Source organism: Cynoglossus semilaevis, chromosome 13 (genome assembly GCF_000523025.1).
Source record: "Cynoglossus semilaevis isolate Cse_v1.0 chromosome 13, Cse_v1.0, whole genome shotgun sequence".
In the NCBI taxonomy this organism is placed as follows: Eukaryota; Metazoa; Chordata; class Actinopteri; order Pleuronectiformes; family Cynoglossidae; genus Cynoglossus; species Cynoglossus semilaevis.
This window is the reverse complement of record NC_024319.1, coordinates 178,016-183,035: the sequence shown is the minus strand read 5'-3', so window position 1 is coordinate 183,035 and position 5,020 is coordinate 178,016. Positions and strand designations below refer to the sequence as shown.

At 52.6% G+C, this 5,020-nt stretch overlaps 1 protein-coding gene across 1 annotated transcript in view; it reads right to left on the bottom strand.

Moving 5' to 3' along the window:
* Window positions 1–6: 6 nt before the first annotated feature.
* ttyh1 (tweety family member 1) overlaps window positions 7–5,020 on the bottom strand; it is an 8,562-nt gene continuing 3,548 nt past the window's right edge. The window contains exons 2-7 of the mRNA XM_008322622.3: window positions 4,649–4,789; window positions 3,258–3,487; window positions 2,384–2,495; window positions 888–1,225; window positions 408–503; window positions 7–282 (exon numbers count right to left, since the gene is read on the bottom strand). Coding sequence (XP_008320844.2) covers window positions 84–282; window positions 408–503; window positions 888–1,225; window positions 2,384–2,495; window positions 3,258–3,487; window positions 4,649–4,783 — 1,110 coding nt within the window. The 5' untranslated portion in view covers window positions 4,784–4,789 and the 3' untranslated portion in view covers window positions 7–83. The remainder of the gene's footprint in view (window positions 283–407; window positions 504–887; window positions 1,226–2,383; window positions 2,496–3,257; window positions 3,488–4,648; window positions 4,790–5,020) is intronic.

Genomic DNA, 5,020 nt, shown 5'->3' with positions numbered 1-5,020 from the left:
TGTACCTACTTTATTAACGAGGGGACAGAGTTCACACAGGACAGACCCCAACACACACACACACACACACACACGGTGAATCTTTAATCCCATTTTCCTGCCCTGGGAGAACGATCACAGAACACAGACTGTAGACTGCCATTATCAAGACCTCCTACAGGGGACGCTCTCTCTCTCTCTCTCTCTCTCTCTCTCTCTCTCTTACTCACCGTCACGGTGGCCGTCTCCAAACCCAGGGACCCCCAGCTGAGGAACAGGGCCATCCAGGCCAGAACCGTCATCCTGGGGGAGTGAAGACCACAACAAAGACTGCCCGTCAGTCAGTCTTCAGTCCAGTCACGTTCTCATACTTGTGCAATAACACACAAGTCCAAGTGGTTTGTGTGTGTGTGTGTGTGTGTACTCACAGGATGAGCAGCCAGCGGGCCTGTCTGGCCAGTCCAAGCAGAATGAACAGACACACGATGAGGTTGAGGAGCAGCAGCAGCAAATACGACAGCCACCTGGAGCCAAGAGGACACGGTCAACACCTGACCATGGACCTGGACCATGACTGGACCATGACCTGACCATGACTGGACCATGACCTGACCATGACTGGACCATGACCTGACCATGGACGTGGACCATGACTGGACCATGACCTGACCATGGACTTGGACCATGACTGGACCATGACCTGACCATGACTGGACCATGACCTGACCATGGACTTGGACCATGACTGGACCATGACCTGACCATGACTGGACCATGACCTGACCATGACTGGACCATGACCTGACCATGGACTTGGACCATGACTGGACCATGACCTGACCATGACTGGACCATGACTGGACCATGGTCCAGACTGTTGGGACTGGACCACAGGACTGTCCACTCACCTGTAGTCTTCATGGACCATCAGTATGTTGGCAGCCCAGCCTGGTGAGAACGGGCTGGACAGTAGACCGCCGGTAGGCACCGCTGTAGGAGCCACAGAGGGGGGGGCAGGGGTCAGTGGAACGATGGACGCCCCACTGACCAGGCTGTCATTCTCCAGCCTGGCACCAACACTGGACTGGACCAAGGAGATGGAGGAGAGGAGGTTCACCACGTTCTCAGACAACCTGCGGCAGTTACGGGTGGAGACCACGAAGGGTTTGCTGCCGGTAAACAGCTCCTCCATTGTGGCCAGCGGCCCAGAAATGGACAGCTGCAGCCCAGAGACGGTGTCTGAAATCTGAACAGATGATGCTGAGAATTCATCAGAAGAATCTTCATCACAGAGCTGTCACAGAACTTTACCAGATCAGATCAAATCAATCTCTCTGACTGTCCCTCTGACTGTCCATCTGACTGTCCCTCTGACTGCCCCTCTGACTGTCTCTCGGACTGTCCCTCTGACTGTCCATCTGACTGTCCCTCTGACTGTCCATCTGACTGTCCCTCTGACTGCCCCTCTGACTGTCTCTCGGACTGTCCCTCTGACTGTCCATCTGACTGTCCCTCTGACTGCCCCTCTGACTGTCTCTCTGCCTGCCCTTCTGACTGTCTCTCTGACTGTCCCTCTGACTGCCCCTCTGACTGTCTCTCGGACTGTCCCTCTGACTGTCCGTCTGACTGTCCCTCGGACTGTCTCTCTGACTGTCACTCTGACTGTCCCTCTGACTGTCCATCTGACTGTCCCTCTGACTGCCCCTCTGACTGTCTCTCGGACTGTCCCTCTGACTGTCCATCTGACTGTCCCTCTGACTGCCCCTCTGACTGTCTCTCTGCCTGCCCTTCTGACTGTCTCTCTGACTGTTCCTCTGACTGTCCCTCTGACTGTCCATCTGACTGTCCCTCTGACTGCCCCTCTGACTGTCTCTCTGCCTGCCCTTCTGACTGTCTCTCTGACTGTTCCTCTGACTGTCCCTCTGACTGCCCCTCTGACTGTCTCTCGGACTGTCCCTCTGACTGTCCATCTGACTGTCCCTCTGACTGCCCCTCTGACTGTCTCTCGGACTGTCCCTCTGACTGTCCATCTGACTGTCCCTCTGACTGCCCCTCTGACTGTCTCTCGGACTGTCCCTCTGACTGTCCATCTGACTGTCCCTCTGACTGTCCATCTGACTGTCCCTCTGACTGCCCCTCTGACTGTCTCTCTGCCTGCCCTTCTGACTGTCTCTCTGACTGTCACTCTGACTGTCCCTCTGACTGCCCCTCTGACTGTCTCTCGGACTGTCCCTCTGACTGTCCATCTGACTGTCCCTCTGACTGTCCATCTGACTGTCCCTCTGACTGTCCCTCTGATTTCTGTCTCTAATTCATATTAGTGTTATATTATAATTGCATGATTCTAATTTCACACACACACACACACACACACACAGATTTCTGCGTGACCTCGTGCACTCACCAGCAGATCGATGGAAGCTAGCGTATAATTGGCCGTGAGAAGAGACGAGGTCAACTGATACATTCCATCATTAGCTTCGCTGTTGCCATAGAAACCGATGCCTATGGCAACGCTGCAAAAAGGATGAAAGACACAGAATCATCATGGGTGAGGGAGAGAGGGGGGAGAGGGGGGAGAGAGGGGGGGGAGAACATGAAAAAAAAACAATGTTTAATTCAGTGTGTGTGTGTGTGTGTGTGTGTGTGTGTGAACGGGGGAGGCGGACCATGGAGAAGCTAACTGAGCTCCTGTTGAAATATTCAGATGAAGGCCAGATGTTCCTCACACCCCTCTGACTGCAGAGTAATGGTACGGTCCAATCCCCACGAAGTATGTGACCCAGATTAAGGATGTGTGTGTGTGTATGTGTGTGTGTGTGTGTGTGTGTGCTTTGCATAACAAGCTGGCAAACGTGAAGTGACTGTAGGTCTGACACTGCTGCCAACATCCCCCCCCCCCCCCAGATGAAAACACCCATGAGTCACATGACAAGTGAGACACCCTCCCCCTGATGTAGCAGCCAACAGTCAGTACTGTGTACGATGACATCATCAGAACAGCTGAAACACAACTGGCACTGGGCTGGGATTGGTCAACAGGGCACCTGGGCCGAGTGACCGCCCCCTACGCTCAACAACAGGTATGGTCGGGTCTACGGTCACCAGAACTGTAGAGGTTAAATGGCTACTTAGGCTGGTCAAAGGTCGGCTCCTGATGAAGATGAAGATGAAGATGGAGTGACTGACAGTCTGTGATTCCTACTGACTGTTGTTGATGATACAGTCTGTGTTAGCATCTTTGTTAGCGTCTGTGTTAGCTGAAACCGGCTCCTCACCAGCACAGTGTGACAGCCGCCACAGCCACCCAGGTGACACAGCAGATGCCCCTCCCCTTCTTCCCGGCATATCCGTGACCCGTGCTGCCGTCTTCGTCGTCCTCGTCCTCCTCTGACCCCTCGCCCCGGTCACCACGGTGGCAGCAGCAGTAGTGTATGAGGAAGGACAACACCACCAGCAGTGAGATCACGAGAGCGACGGCAGACAGACTGGACAGAACCAGCAGAGTCTGGAAAGATGGGGAGAGGAAGAGGAGGGTCTTCACCCACTGATCCACGTATGACATCACATCAACATCACAGTCACACGCTGGAAAATAAGAAATCACTTTTGATTTGTTACTTCTTTGCAAATGTATTTTCTTCTGACTTTATCACAACAAACCTCCACAGAGGAACTCCTGAGGGATGAATACGGTTCTTCCATCCATCCATCATCCCTCCATCATCCATCATCCATCATCCATCCATCTATACACCCACCATCCATCCATCATCCATCCATCTATCCATCCATCATCCATCCATCTATGCATCCATCCACATCATCATTAGTAATAACATTAATAACAATAATAATAATATAATAACATCCATGATGTCGTTGAAAACAGCAGGAACACACACACACACACACACACACACATGAACCAGTTCTCTAAGAGCAGACGGACTCATCTGATCCACACACTCATACACACTCTGACATATATGATTATATATATGTGAATGTGTTTAATCCACATCAGATGATGATTTCCCTCCCACACACATCTGTCACTGCTCCTCCTCCTCCTCCTCCTCCTCCTCCTCGTCCTCCTCCTCCTCCTCTCTGAGGCCCCTCCCCCTCACACTCCTTCTGTCCTCGTCTCCTCTCTCCTCCTCTGGGTCTGCTCCACTGAATCCCATAATAATCAGTGGGAGGGTGAAATGGAGAGAAGCTGCAGAGTTCTGCTGTTCTGACTAGGACCAGGCTGGGGGGGTTGGGGGGGGGGTTAGAACCTGATCAGGGTCAGCAGGTCAGGTCGTGACCTTTAGTATTTATTACTCCATCAACCTGAACATCTTCCTCTTCCTTGAACTATGGTTAACCAATCAGACGCTGCTGCTGCTCTGCACACCCCCAGACTGTCTCCACATCTACACCACAACCTGACTGACACCCACGTCCAACCGTCCAACCGTCCAACTGTCCAACTGTCCTCATGAAGACCAGCCAGCCTCATCCTGGATCAGTTAGGAAGGAAGAGAGAGTGGGGGGACTCGAACCTGAAACCTTCCAGACTCAAGTCCGGGTCCTTAACGGTCATATAATTTGGCCTCATCTGAGGCTGCAGTGCCTTACTCACAGGAGCCCCCTGGTGGTCACAGCTTCATGTTGCGTTGATTACCTGCTGATACTCCCAGCTGTCAGGGACGAAGGTGTTGTCCCTCATCTGGAGGCTGAGGTCCAGCCGGGGGATGGAGTGACACAGTCTTACCCACAGTGAGGCAGTGTAGCTGGGCACCGTTGCCATGGCGGCCATTTTGTCCTGCACAAGACACGTGAAAGATAATATCCTTAAGATTTGTGTGTAATTACTAATTTAGTCCTTTGGTTGGGGGGGGGGGGGGGGGGGGGGTGGGGGTTCTAGTGACAAACTGCTTCAAACAGACCAGACCACCGTACAAACATAAATATAAGTACATGTACGAATGAGGGACAAATGAAGACCACTGTGACCGTCCACAGGACAAAGACTGAGACTGCCTGGCTTCACAAG